This window comes from Pleurodeles waltl, chromosome 12, assembly GCF_031143425.1.
Source record: "Pleurodeles waltl isolate 20211129_DDA chromosome 12, aPleWal1.hap1.20221129, whole genome shotgun sequence".
NCBI classification, from domain to species: domain Eukaryota; kingdom Metazoa; phylum Chordata; class Amphibia; order Caudata; family Salamandridae; genus Pleurodeles; species Pleurodeles waltl.
Window position 1 is genome coordinate 246,547,362 of NC_090451.1, and position 14,122 is coordinate 246,561,483.

The 14,122-nt window shown below is 44.0% G+C and overlaps 1 protein-coding gene across 1 annotated transcript in view; it reads left to right on the forward strand.

The window, feature by feature from the left end:
* PDCD5 (programmed cell death 5) overlaps positions 1-14,122 on the forward strand; it is a 70,368-nt gene that overhangs the window by 11,725 nt on the left and 44,521 nt on the right. Inside the window, exon 3 of the mRNA XM_069217664.1 lies at positions 1,588-1,649. Within this exon, the coding sequence (XP_069073765.1) occupies positions 1,588-1,649 (62 nt within the window). The remainder of the gene's footprint in view (positions 1-1,587; positions 1,650-14,122) is intronic.

Sequence of the window (14,122 nt, forward strand, 5' to 3'; positions counted from 1 at the left end):
TGCACTGGAGTTAAGAATAGTTAATTTATACTTACCATGGGAATGTAGAGGTACATAATGGATGCAATCCCTCTTTTATTTTTATTTTACCTCAACATTGACATTCTCACCCTGTACCTTTTACTCCTACTTATAACCTACTGTCTCCCCCTTACCCGTGCGTTGCTATAATATAATGCTTTCCATATCATAATATGGCGATCCCAACTCATAGCCTAGTCCCTTTACCTTACTAATCTGTACTACCGCTTCCTCTCCTTGTATTTTTGTATGTCTTCCGCTACATCTCACCCCCCATAGCCTCTGCCTCTTTTTTTCTTTCTTTACATGTTTACTTGTGTGCCCCTGCCATTTCTGGGGTGGGGTTTCATTTACTCGGGTCCCTGGCCAGACTTCATTGGCCCGTGTACATGTGGTGTTCACTTGGATCACACTATCCCCATTCTTCGAAGGACTTCACAATCTCCTTCATGTTTCGCGTCCAATCTTTCCTTGCTCCCTATTATCCCCCACAGACCTATATACGTGTGGCACCTGTAGTACTTCTATGGACAGATTAATGAGTGTTATCTGCTTTCTCAGTAATATAACATTTTATTTTATTTCTCACAGAAGGGAAGACTAAAATAAAAGAGATAAATAGTGATGGAAAGAAGGAGCTACGTGGTAAACTGGGTTTAAAAAGACCGGCTGAGAGAGAAGTAAATATCACTGGTTGATTGAGGCAGCCCCGAGAATGTGATAATTGACATGCCATGACGATAAGGCCTTGGCCGGAGTTCTTCTGTTTGGTCAAATGTGACATTGTAAACGAGACAAAAGCTAAAATACTGAAATTGGCATACAACACAAAAGTTATGTCATGGGATTGGTACCTGGGATTGGCCAACATGATATAAATTCAAAACGAGAATTATGACTGGTTGGGATATTTAAACTGAGTTGCAGTGTAGCCCACTGCAAATCATCATTGCGACCAGTGGAGCATGAGGTAAGACCTTAAAGGCCCGGATACTGGAGAGTGATAGAAAGAGTAGTGAATACTGCATTGCAGCAGATGCAGTGGAAACTAACAATACACAGATTTTGCATAAATGCTATGGCCTGGCCAGGGAAATGGTACTGCTGAAAAAAGGGCATACCTTCGGGTTCAAAAGAATGGGCTTAATCAGCATATAGGCTGGAACTGTCTCTTGTTTTCTTCTGACATTTCTTTCTGCGGCCTGGTACTGAAAGCACCATCAGCCTTCATTATATTGTTACTTTACAGAGTTTGAGGTTGCGTAGGACACCCTTATTAGAAGCTGGGAAATGGGCAGAGGTAGTAGGCCAGGTTTTCCTTCTAAAGTAATGCTGTATCTAAGTTTTTTTAGGGATTTCTTTGAGTATATTTAAACTTACTAAAAACATTGTCTTCAAGATTTACCTCCACAGACAAGATGGAGAATACACCCTTTTGAAGCGTGGGCTACACCTCACTGATAGGTGACCTTAAATGTTGTAGAGCACAATCTATTGCTGCTCCTGCATTATGTCTTGTTGATTTCATGAACATTCAGTGTTTATTTTTTGTTGTGTCTATTTCAGGGAAACAGAGGTGAGAAACAGCATCTTAGCGCAAGTTTTGGAACAGTCCGCTCGTGCAAGATGTAAGTACGATGGCTGGTAAACAGAGACTAAACTGTATCACTTTAACATGAAGAATATATGGCTGCTAAATAAGTTATTTTTGTGCCTCACTGTCTACAAACGGGGCTCAGAATAGGAAGCGGTTGTAAATCTGTCCCTCTCTGCAGCAGTACAACAACTGAATAAAATGCATCTTGCCACAGTGCGGCAGTAACTGTTTACTTCATTTGATTCCATCGAGGTAACATTATCAAGTGTCAAACCACGTTGCTAATACTGAACATAGAACACAGCCTTTTTAAAAAGTTTTTCAGGATGGGGCAAGTCCTTTGCTTGTGATTACTTTTTATCTCTTAAAACGCCTCTACTCCTGTGAGAAAGACACAATATGCTTGTTTTCAGTAGTGCAAGGGGCAGCCCTTCACCCCAATTGCAAGAGATAGAAGAGTTTTGTTGTGAAGGTTTTTGTGTTCTCAAGACCATGCATGTTTTGTAACCCTTCGTACAGTGAAAGGAGCTGTCCTTTTGACAGCATGTATATTTTAGAGGAGCTCAATTCTAAAATAAACTTTATTTGTAAATGTAAGGATAAGTAATGTAAAATGGTCATAAAATTGTTTAGAGAATCGATTTAGAACTATGTACACCGAGGTACTCTGCAGATTTCTGTTTTGCTTTGAACTGTCTTCCCTTGCAACAAAGCATTTTAAAACGAGTGGTCGGATCTCTTGTTTAGCGCTATTAAAACTCTGTTGCTGCCCTTTCCTTCAGTGTCTCAGCAGACCCGGAAGACACTCCTGAAATGTAATATAACATTTTGAAGACTAATTTAACATCTCTCTCGAAGTTAGTCGACCTGATCTTCTCAGATACCCCAACAGTGTAGACCTGTAGTTCACATATAGTAATAGCAACAGTTATTTCCAAGAGTGGTTGGGCTGGAAATATTTTAGGAAAATTGGTTAATATTTGACTTTCCTGTTTCATTTGTATCGTTGTGAGACTGAGAAGCCTTATGGAATATTCATGCGACTTCTGTGTGCCTGTCCTGTTTGATATAAAAGTATATGTACCATGGTTGCCTTTTAAACTGCTGTGAATGTCGTGGGCTAGGATGTCTGTGAATGTAATTATAGAACCATGTTTTTTTCCCCAGACATCAGCCAGGCCAATTTCTTCATTAAAGCATTCAGTGTAATGGACTTCTTTGTTGTGTCTAAAGATATATCCCCTCACTCCAATCTCCTCGAGACATAGGATTGTGTTGAAGTCTCAACCCAAATTTCCAGAGTGTTCTAGCAAAGAATGTAATACAAGAGCTGTCTTAATGAAGAAAGGAGCATCCCTCGGGAGGGGCATATTTTGTTTTCAGCAAAGCACCCTTCCCACTGAGCAGTGCTATTAAAATCATATACTGGCAGCTCTGGCCTCCCACGACCTTCTGTCCTGAAATGCTGAGTCTTCTCTGGCACAGTGTCACGACCTACCGTGGTTTGCAACACTCCCCTCTATATACTTTCTGTACACAGGCAGTTTCCGATTGAAGTGTGTTGCTTGGAGAAATGGCAGGGGGAATTATTATTTTTTCAATGTTTCTCGATATCTTGTTCTCGTCACTGTGTTATTGGGGCCATCCACATTTGTTAGAGTTCTTTGTGACCCATGTTGGAGATGTTTCCTTATATTTAAGCTGCATAAAAGTAACCTCTTCGAAATAACCTATCTTTTATGTATGTGTAGCACAAGAGTTGTGGTCTGCTTCCTTTCAAGTTTGACTGTGAAGCTCAGGAAATCCAGTTGCACATTTTGTGAATGCAAGTATCTGAAAATTGTTACTTTTAATATCCACCACCTTACGCTAGGGATGGGCTTTCTCATTTGCCCTACCAGTGGTATCCCTAGAGTAGCCTTAATTTTAAAGCCGAACCAAGGATTGAGATACTAGATCAAAGGTTGGGAATAATCTGGCAAAGGGTGCTACTGGCACATAAAAATAAGATTAGTTATACATAGGTTAGGTGTTTTAAGATGGTATTGAGAGGTATCTCCGACCTGAGCAGTGTGATCTAATTTTCTGTTGACATAAAGATGGGAAATGAGGTGTATATAACTTGCTCTTGATCCGGAGATATACAACTAGTGTGACCTGTTAGGGAGAACCTATTAAATCAAATTCCCTCATCAATTTGTATTGGTCTGGACCTGGAGTCCCTTGGATTAAGTGGCTGTTCGCCCCTTTAGGCATTGGAGCTCGACTGCCCTTGTTTTCTGCCCATATTTTTATTTTTTATTCTTCCATCAGTGAATTATAACCTGCTATTGATATTAAATAAAAAAGCTGTCCCTCTCTGCAGTCTGAGGCAGTGCTCCTGTCTGGCTGGCGCAGGCTGGTAGAGGTGCCTACAGTAGCCATCAAGCACATTCCGAGCCTGGTGCCAGCGGCCTGCCATGCCCAGGTGCCTCCTGAATTGTGACACCCTGCAGTGATACCTTTTAAAGTAGCAGCAATTGCGTTAGGCTACAACCCATTAGTGCCCAGTACTACACTAGAATTAGGTTGACACCTCGCCCACTCATCGCATGGTGGGGAATCCATTCTACCCCCACCCGTACTGCGATGAGGCTCCTGACCTCGCTCTATCCTGTGATGAGTTAGGAAAAGGTGAAGTAAAAAAGCGAGACACTGAAAGCTGGAGCCCGTGCACGGTCTTCAGCTTTGTTGTCTGCTTCAGTACCGGCGTTAGGAGTGAGCTGTGTTCTTGCTAGGAGGATCTATCTAGCACATGCAGCTGGAGCAGACCGGCAAAGGCAACGAAAGAAAAAAATAATCTTTCAAATTTTAGTGTGCAGTTGAGACTGTATGGCCGTGTGTATCTCTGAACTTGAGTTTGTGTGTTATTGAGTCGGTGACCGGGGGGTGGGGGGGTAAGCGAGAATAACTGAAAGTGAGATATAGGGAGTGTGACTGAGCGAGAACAAGTGAGAATAATGAATGAATTAATGAGATTGAGACTGGGAGTGCAAGTACCTGAAAGTGACAATATCAATTTGTTTGTGTCGAGGTGTATGATTATGTGTGAATGCAAGTAACTATAAGTGAGTGAGATTGTGTGACTACCTGTGAGCATTGTGTGAGTGATGGGAGAATTAGTGAAATGAATATAACTGAGTGCAAATGAGTGAGACTGAGTAGGAGGGAGCATGTGAGCAAAAGTGACTGAGTGAGGACGAATGAGTGCGAGTGAGAATAAGTGAGTTAATGTAAGTGAGTGAGAGTGTGGGTGCTAATCTTGAAAGTCTGTTTCTGGGCCTAGCATCCTGGAGGACATTGACTAAGAGAGGCACCCTTTGAAACAAGCATTTGCAATGCACTAGGATCTCGCATTTCTCTGAGTTACAGTTATTACCAGTTGTAAACTCCCAACCGGATTTTTCTTTCAACATTGAAATAAAAAAAACAGCGCAATCGCGCTGCTACAGTTTACTCGTAATGAAACCTATGGGCAAAAGCGCAATTATCCACGTAACCGGCAAAAGTGCAATTAACTATGTAACCTCGTTGATGTTATGCAAAGTGCTCGACTTCTGCCAAGCGAGATCACGCTGCAAACAAAAGATAAAAAGTAGTCCACAAACCGGACGGGAACCTGCAAGCCTTGCATGTTTTCAGTACTTGGTCACTGCGCTCGAGGAGGGCTAACCACCGGAAAAGGCATGATGTATGCATGGCTTCCACTAATGAAAGAAAGCAGATTTTAACAGGCAAGCCCATAAACCAATGAAAGACAACTGACGTGAACGGGGCTCCGAGCCCTTTTCTGACTCCTAAAGCGTCTCGCAAGCGAAACGCATGCGCAACCGGATGCGATGCAAGCTCGACCCTAAAAAGATGGCATGTTGGATGTAATTCTTAGGATAAGGGCAGGGCCACTGAAATAATGGGCTTCTGCAGCCATGGCATTTTCAGTATCATTATTGTAGTGTCACATTTGCCACTGAATCCACCTTTTGGTGCATAATTGCAGATCTAACCTCCCCCCCCGCCCCCGCCCCCCCCCCCACCCCCCAAAAAAAAAAGATCACTAAATTAGATGGGTCAAAAGTTAATTACAACCAACTTCTTTAATATATGCTTTGGTGTAGTTATCGTAAAAGAGTGTAATGCGATTCAATGTGTGTAGCGAGGATGTGGGTAACACAGGCAGGAGTTTTCTTTATTGTGTTTTTTTACGGTAACAGGACCTATAACAGTCTATTATGATATGGATCTGCAGTTCTCAAAACCATACAGAAGACATGCAAAGACAAAATGAGAAGTTGTTATGATAACTTATGTTAACAGAAGCAACATGATGCGAAAATGTAGCAATTCAGACATCTAAAGAGACGCCAAACGTTTTTGATTTTAGGAAAATACCTAACATGCCTCTGTTCATTTTGTCTCCCTACCCAAGTATTGTTATAGGTGGCAATTAATGAGCGCAGTGTGTTAGTGCAGCAGCTGCCAAAAGTTTGAGATTCAGGATCTCTTCCCGGATCTTGAAATCATATTTGCAAAAACACTAGTAAGGGACAGGTACAAGCTTTGTTCTTAGTTCCCAGACTGCACTTGCTTTATTAAAGATTTCACATAAAACCCTTCTCTGCCACCTTAATCACAAGTATGATCATTTTGAGCATGCAGCTTTACCAGCTGTGTCAAGTGCCACGCATCTCGCATTAAAATAATGCATTTTCGACATTTCCCTGCATTATCGCCATGCCTGAGATTGTCACACAAAAGACCCGTGTCCTAACGTGTGATAAAACCGTACAGTTTCCCAGCAAAGCGAGACAAAACCACAAGGTGGCACTAGTGTTCAACGGGAGTATTGGATTCTTAGTATAGTTCCACGTCGTAATATACAATCACAGAAACTAATTTCCAAACCAAGGGAACTATTGAGATTTAAAGACCTAAATTCAAAACCGCACACCCACCTTTTTAATACATAGAAGCACCCTCTGCTCAAACTATGATATCAAACGGATGTGGATGTCCAACCGACAAACAAAGCTTCTAAATATATGCCAAAAGCCAGGTCAGTATAAACTGGTAAAAGAGGGGCTTATTTGGAGAACTGTACAGGGAGAAGACGGAGGGGCAGGGGCGTAGGAGACAATACATTTCTGGGGGTGACAGGGACAGCCTGGGGGACTTTCAATCAACCCTATACAAATCGCTTGTTGTTTGCGAACTGCAGGCTCCAATAAACATACACAATAGGGAGAAAGGAAGGCATGTTTTCACATTCTGAAAGTATCTTTTATTGTTATTTACATTCACAAAGTAATTATCTCAAATGTGAAAATAACGTGTTGATTAACCTTGCATCTTCATGCACCAAGCAAATAAAGGTAGGAGGGTAAAAAGGAAGAACATACCCTTTGCACCCCATACCCATCATGGCCCTCGCCTCATGCCAATTGGAACCGCACTGGAGATATCAAAAGCGATTAGGTACAACAGCTGTAAACTGTGCTCGGAAACCAGAGTTCTAGTAACACTTCTACTCCTGTGTGTGATCTTGGGCAGCTCAGCTCCACATCAGTCATAACTAGAAGCATTTCAACTGAAGACGCTCTTGGAGTCACGGGCTATATAAACCTGGATTCTCTAATCTCTGTATAAACTGCAGTCACTAATTTCTTTAGGATTGGCTGTTTGTGATGCACCAAGTCACTGCGTATAAACAAAAGACATTCACTGATTATAAAGAAAAGACATCAGAAAATGACTATGATAGGGTTATCAAATCAACCAATCGAGGGATAGGGAGGAACAATGGAAGGAGAGAAAGGGGGAAGATAATGGGAAAAATAATTAAAATTGCCTCAGGACCCAAAACCTAGGGGTAACCATTTATTCAACCATAGAGGGTGAATGCCAAGGTTAAAACTAATGAGGAGAGTGAAATGAATATAATGGTCAAAACACTGTCAACCACATATAATGGAGTAAGGATGGTGTGGAATTACCAGACCGTCCCTGGAACAAGGGTTTTGACCATTATATTCATTTCACTCTCCTCATGACAGAAGCCATGCACTAACGTTTTAAGTGGTTTGTGGGAAAGGTGGCGGTGTTACCATGTATTATATGGGGTAAAATACCCCCTCCGTGCATAAGGATATTGCAAGTCCCCTTGAAGTTCATACCTTGTAAACAAGCATTGGCAAAGCCAATAGGTCTCGCCTATGCAAGTTCGATTGCCTTTGCAAATGTGTTTTAGCCATGCTGTACACTAGTAAGACTACTATTCAGCATGGCTCAAAGTTAATGGCATAAAGGAGAATGATGTCATCGACTGGTGCGGCGCAGTGTCATGGAGTAAGTAGAGTGTCCTAGAATGGAGCAGTAAACTAACTTTAAAGGAAGAGGGGTCCCTTGAATAAAATGCAACACCACTCCCATAAACAATGATATTAAAGTAGTAAATGGAATGTTTCATGCATTTATTCAATCAAAATATAAAAGATCAAATATAGTGGGAAAACATCAACAGAGGAAATCGAGAAAGACTGGTAAGCAGGCATTACACAAGTTATCTGGATGAACCAATGTCACCAATTACAAGAAAAATGTAAAAAGTAACCTATATAGTACAGTGGTTCGGAGGAGGCTGGCCTGGTTTGTAGTAGGTACCTATGGTACTTAAACCTTATACCAGGTCCAGTTATCCCTTATTAGTGTAGTGTAGGCAGTGTCTAGAAGCCAGGCTCTCTAGGGGTAGCTGTAGATGAGCAACCAAGGCTTATCTAGAAGACATGCAAAGCTCATGCAATACCAATGTAGTCACACAATACTCACACACATGAAAGAAAATACTCCGTGTTACAAAAATAAAGGTACTTTATTTTAGTGACACAAATGCCAAAAATACCATAGACTATACTCCCTTAGGAGGTAAGTAATACACCAATTATATACACTAGTATGTAGCAATAGCAATAAAAACAGTTAGAAAACAGTGCAATTAGTGAAAATCACAATGGTTAGAAATGGGCCTATGGGGGAAAAACAAACCATATACTAAGAAAGTGGAATGCAAAAGTTGGGTTCCCACCTAGGCAAGTGTGGTGTGTAGAGGGGCGCTGGGAGTATTAGAAAACACCAAAGGTAAGTAATAGAACCCACCTCAGAGCCCAAGAAAGCAGAAGTAAATCACAGTAACTTTCCTAGAACACACAAGAACACGAGAAAGAAGATATTGCAAGAACCAGAAGAGACTGCAAGACACAAAGGGTGGATTCCCGGACCTAAAGACCTGTGGAAGAATGGGACCAAGTCCAAGAAGCACAGAAGAGTCCAGGGAGGACAGGAGCCCCTGCTAACCTGAATCAAGGTGCAAAAGAAGAATCACTGGTGAAGAACAACAGTCAGTACTGCACCTAAGAAGACGGATGCGGGTTCCTGGTTGGTGCAGATGATATCCCACACCGATGGATGATTGCAGTCTGGTTTGCGTCGCTGGATTCAACCAACAAGCCTTGGCACACACAAAGCTCACGGTTAGCGGAAAATAGCACTGCCCGGGACCAGGAGGGACCTGGTGGACTCAGAGGGGGCTCTCAGCTGCTCAGAGAGCCCACAGAAGACCAGGCACAGCACACAGGAGTCCCCCAGCACGGGGACAAATGAGTTGCAAAAGGAGGCCCACGCAGCACAAAAACAAAGGATCCCACACCGCCAGAGAACCACTCAGGAAGCTGTGGATCGCAGGAAGGAGTGCTGGGGGCTGGAGCTACATTGTGCACAAAGAATTTCGTAGAAGGATGCCAACAAGCCTTGGCAACTGAAAAACACGTGGTGCACAGGGGTACTGTTTTGCGTGGGGAAGGCAAGCTCTTACCTCCACCAAAGTTGGACAGTAGGACGTCAGGACCAGCAGGACCACTTCAGTCCACCACCCGTGATGCAGAATCCATGCAACTAGTCAGGAGAGGGGACCCACCCAGATGGTCGTCATTGCAGAGAGGTGCCTGCTGAAGCAGGGGAGTGACTCCTTCACTCCAAGGGAGATTCCTTCATTCTTCTAGTGCAGGCTGAACACAGGCTGTCCTCTGAGGATGAATAACCGGTACACAGTTGCATTTGCTGGCAAGAGCTGAAGATACAATGTTGCAGAAGTCGTCTTTGCTTCTTTGTTGCAGCTTGTGGAGTTCCTGGAGGGTCCAGATGCAGTTTCTTCTATGAGAAGGTGAAGTAAAGGATGCAGAGGATTCCTGCTGGAGTCTTGCAATCCGAATCTGAAGAACCTCCCAAAGGAGAGACCCTAAATAGCCCTGAAAGGGGGATTGGACAGCTAAACAGGTAACCACCTATCAGGGGATGGCTCTGACGCCACCTGCTGGCACTGGCCACTCAGATGCTCCCAGAGTTCCCTGCCAACTTAGGACCCGAGATGGCAAAACCCAGGTACCCTCTGGAGGAGCTCTGAGCACCACACCTGGGGTGGTGATGGACAGGGGAGTGGTCACTCCCCTTTCCTTTGTCCAGTTTTGTACCAGAGCAGGGACTGGGGGTACCAGAACCGGTGTAGACTGGATTATGCAAGGAGGGCACCAAATGTACCCTTCAAAGCATTTCCAGTGGCCTGGGGAAGGACAATACCCCTCCCAAACCTGTAACACCTATTTCCAAAGGGAGAGGATGTAACACCCCTCTCCCAAAGGAAATCCTTTGTTCTGCCTTCCTGGGCTTGAGCTTCTCAAGCAACAGGAGGGCAGAAACCTGTCTGAGAGGTGGCAGCAGCTGGGGCTGCCTGGAAAACCTCAGAAGGCTGGAATGGCAATACTGGGGGTCCTCTAAGGAGCCCCCACAGTGCATGAAATCATACAACCAATGCTCGCAAGAGCCTTGGGGTATGATTCCAACATGTTTGATACCAAACATACCTATGTTCGGAGTTACCATTATGTAGCTGGACATAGGTAGTGACCTATTTCCAGTACACGTGTAAAATGGCATCCCCGCACTCACAAAGTCTGGGGAAAATGGTCCTGGAGGTCGTGGGGGCACCTCTGCTAGTGCAGAGGTGCCCTCACTTATAGGTACTCTGCATCCTGCCCTCAGGGCTGGAGGGCCTGCTATAGGGGTGGCTTATAAGTGACCTGGTGCAGTGTAACTGGCAGTGAAAGGGTACATGCACCTTTTCACGCAGACTGCAATGGAAGTCCTGCAGAAGCCTTTGCATGGGCTCCCTATGGGTGGCAAAAGAAATGCTGCAGCCCATAGGGATCCCCTGGAACCACAATGCCCTGGGTACCTAAGTACCATATTCTAGGGACTTATAAGGGGGCACCAGTATGCCAATTTTGGGTGAAATACTGGGTTACCAATATGCAACAATCATAAGTTAAGGGAGAGAGCATAACTACTGGGGTCCTGATTAGCAGGATCCCAGGAGACACACTCAAACACACTGACAAACAGGCAAATGTGGGGGTAACCAAGCTAGAAAGAGGCTACTTTCCTACAAGGTTAGCATCCACAATAATGATTTACAAGCTTTTATACACCGACTTTTACATGAATGACTCAAATAGTGAATCAAGAAGTCATTAGCTCACAGTACCTATGCTTATGCCAACTTATGTACAATATCACAAATTCAAGTGAAGGTACTCTGGCCGACGATATTTTGTTCCCCTAGACAAGTATCAGGATCATCCTAAGCCTTCGTAAAGCTTGAGTTAAAAGGGTTACAGAGTGCTTGTAACCAAAACGGCAAAGATAAATCTGACTCGCGTCTCATGAGTGAGAAGGCAATCAACGGAGATCTGAATCTCTAATCAAGTGCCAATGCCATAAAGTTGTAGTAGAGTGGAGTAGTGTCACAGTGTAATAGAGTGAAGTGGCAGAGTGTTGTGTAGTGGAAAGGCACAAAGAAGAGTGAACTGGAGTAGAGTGAAGTAAAGTAACGTGAACTGGCATAGAGAAAGTTGGGTAGAGTGTTGTTGAGCATAGTACATTGTTGTATCGTAGAGTGGCATACAGGGATGTGCAGTGGCGTTGAGTAGAGTATCGTAGAGGGAAGTGGCATAGAGTGGTGTGGAGTGGCATAGAGTGGAGTAAAGTGGAATGGAGTAGCGTATAGGGAGTTGTGTAGGGAGTTAGAGTGGATAAAGTGTTAGTTTAATGGAACAGGGTGTCAGAGTCTAGTATCATGGAGTTTAATATCAGAGTGAAGTGTCATAGAGTGGAGTTGGATGGTCTAGAGTGAAGGTGCATAGAGTACAGTGGTGCAAAGTAGATTGGCGTAGACTGTACTGGTATAGAGTGCATTGGTTTTGAGTAAAGTGGTGTAGAGTGCATTGGTGAAGACTGCACTGGTTTAGCGTATAGTCCAGTAGTGTAGAGTGGTGACGAGTAGAGGGGAGCAGAGTGGAGTAGCACATCCTAGATTGCAGTGGTGCGGAGTGCAGTGAGGCAGAGTGCTGTGTCATAGAATGATGCAGTGCATCGTAGAGTGGAGTGGTGCAAGGTAGAGTAGACTGGTGTAGAGTGCAGTGGTGGAGTGCAGTGATGCAGAGTAGAGTGGCATAGAGTGTAGTGGCATATAGTACATTGGTGTAGAGTGCACTAGAGTGGCATATAGCTGAGCGGTGCAGAGTAGAGTGCTGTGGTGCAGACAAGTATAGTTCAGTGGCAGAGTGCAGTGTTGCAGAGTAGAGTGTCATAAAGGGCAGTGGTGTAGATTAGAGTGGCATAGAATGCATGGGTGTAGAGTGCAGGGATGTAGAGTGATGCAGAGTAGAGAAGAGTGGCTTAGAGTACAGTGGCACAGAGTAGAATAGAGTTGCATAGACTGCCACGGTATAGAGTAGATTGCTGCAGAGTACAGTATAGTGGTGAAGAGTAGATTGTTGCAGAGTAGAGCATAGTGATGTAGAGTGCAGTAGCATAGAGCGGTGCAGAGCAGATTGGAGCGGCTCAGAGTACATTGGACTGGCATAGCATAGAGTGGAGTTGCGTAGATTGCAGTGGCATAGAGGAGATGATTTCAAAGTAGAATGAAGTGCCCTACAGTGGAGTGGTATAGAGAAGATTAGAGTGCAGAAAGAGTGCAGTGGGACAGAGTACAGTGGCATTGAGTGCAGTGGTGCAGAGTAGAGTGGCATGGGGTTCAGTGGCAGAGAGTGCAATGTTGCAGATTAGAGGGTCGCAGAGTACAGTGGTGTAGAGTGGCATAGAGTGCTGTGGCGCAGAGTACAGTGGCATTGAAAGCAGTGGAATAGAGTGCTGTGGTGCAGAGTAGATTGGCATAGAGTGCAATGGCATAGAGTGCATTGGTTTTGAGTAAAGTGGTGAAGGGTGCACTGGCAGAGTGCAGGGGTGTAGTGTACTGTGGTTAGAGTAGCATAGATTACAGTGGTGTAGTGTAGAGAGGAGTGGTACAGCATAGATTGCAGTGGCATAGAGTAGCACAGAGTAGAGAAAAGTAGTGTAGGGTGCAGTGGCATAGGGTAGATTGTTTCAGAGCAGAGTGAAGATAGAGAAAAGATAATATACTTCAATATGCTGAAGTATGTAATAATAACAACATAAATAATAACGCTAGGCATAACGCCCCAAAATGAAATATGGCTTCTCCCGGTTAGCCACGCTGTAATCAAGCCCTTCATTACCTAGATAACAAAACATTAAACATAAATGTTAGAAAAATATAACCTTCTAATAGCTAAATTGTTGTGTGAAGAGGTAAAATCTGTGCCCAATCTCGACTTCACTGTTTCACCAACTGGTGTGATCTTAGGCAAACACAAATATTGTGTTTCACAGAGTCTCCTTTCTAGCCTGCAGGTGTCAGGCTGAGTGGGACTCTGTTTCCTCTTTAGATCTTCCTCATGGTCTTGCAGCTCCTCTTGAAGGCGTCCTGCAGTGCTCCTCTTCAAGGCGGCAGCAGGTGATGCAGACATTAATCATCCAAAACTCTTCTCCTCCTCGTGCCCTTTGTTTTTATGAGCACCCTTAATGCTCACAGCTGTGAACAGGACAAACAAAAGGGCAGAGGGCGCAGGGGGCCTCCTGACTTACCTTCATTCTGTTACCATCAGATTGGAGGATGGTCCGTACAGGGCTATCATAAGTATTGCTTTTGTGCGCGAATGGCCCTCTGAATAATAGAAGTGAGAGGGGCAAATTGTTGTCCCCTTGTATCCCCCACCCTCCAAAATCTGGGGGGGGGATACATCCCCCGTGTCCCCCACACTTCCTACGCCAATGCGGAGGGGGCAGGGCGATGTGTGGCTTAGTTGCCAGATCTTTAGAACATTAGAAGGGGACTACAGTCCCAGCCCAACATTCTGTGATTCTGAGCAACCCATCTAACTTACCCGTGCTAAATAAAGACGTAGCTAATTCTGATGTAAAGCACCCTTAGGTCAATTCACATATTAAGGACTGTCGCATATTAGAAAAGGGTTTCATTTTTAAAAATTGACCTGGATG